The 1,018-nt window shown below is 34.2% G+C and overlaps 1 protein-coding gene across 1 annotated transcript; it reads right to left on the reverse strand.

Annotated features, from left to right (window-relative positions):
* On the reverse strand, positions 1 to 791 carry LOC146944766 (NADH-ubiquinone oxidoreductase). Its single transcript, XM_085743119.1, has 2 exons — positions 552 to 791; positions 1 to 466 (listed from the first exon to the last, which is right to left on the reverse strand). Exons 1-2 carry the CDS (start codon positions 703 to 705, stop codon positions 315 to 317), a joined length of 306 nt encoding a protein of 101 aa, XP_085599245.1. The 5' UTR covers positions 706 to 791; the 3' UTR covers positions 1 to 314.
* Positions 792 to 1,018: the final 227 nt, after the last annotated feature.

A 1,018-nucleotide genomic window follows, 5' to 3' on the forward strand; every position in this document is an offset into this window, starting at 1 on the left:
TGGTCCAACTCAAGATTTGTTCCATTACTAATAAGTAGCAAACAACATAGAATTCATGAAGTTGCATTCAAAGGGAGTCATTTATTTAAAAACATAACACATTAACCCTAAAGCTTTACCAGCAAAATGCAAAAGTACACAACAAAACACAGAAATCTACTAACTTGTTAACCAAATTGATACACATAATCCCTCAAAATTCATTCATCACAATAACAACAACATAGGGAAATGAGATTATTCAACAACTCATTAAAAAGAGGGGTTTTTCTTCTTCGTTTTTCTTCTTCATTGAACATGAATAAAAAAAATAATCATTTTTTGTTGTGACGAGCTACCTCAGCATCATTAGGAAAGAAACCCATGATTCTCCCAGCAGAATTCTGATAAGCATACATGAATCCACCCATAACACCAATCAGTCCACCAGTCACCATTGAAGGTCCTCTAATTCCAGGCTTAATCCCTAAAACACAGAATTCCCAATTTCAAAAAGTTACAATTTTTTCAATTTACAATTCAATTTAATTCAATTGAAGAAAGATGGTTACCGGAAAGATAGCCGACGGTGACGGAAATGCCGGCGATGGTGGTGAAACGAAGGTAATCGAGAGTGTTGAAGTTTCCGACGACGGTTGTGAATGGTGGGTTGCGATCAATGACTGGGTATTCTGGTTTTGTTGACGCTGTAATGTCTGTGTTCATCTTTTCGATTTTCTCTGTAGATCGATTCTGCTACAAGAAGAAGAATCAGTGTGTTTGTTTCACTCTCTCTTTCTGATTGATTCGTGTTTTCTTTGGGCTTTCGATTTTTAGTTTTTTTATGGGCTTTGGGTTTGGGCTTCATAATTGAATATGTTTGAGCAATGGAAATGTCTTTGTGATACTATTTACACACTTATTTTTTGCTAATATTTTTAGAGAGTAATATTAATTTGAAAATTTATAAATAGATGATCAAAGGTCTTTGTTGACTATTGTATAGTTCCCATAAAAACTACACAACAGTTTTGAAGAT

Source organism: Medicago sativa, chromosome 2 (genome assembly GCF_051527215.1).
Source record: "Medicago sativa cultivar Bolivia chromosome 2, Bolivia_mono, whole genome shotgun sequence".
In the NCBI taxonomy this organism is placed as follows: Eukaryota; Viridiplantae; Streptophyta; class Magnoliopsida; order Fabales; family Fabaceae; genus Medicago; species Medicago sativa.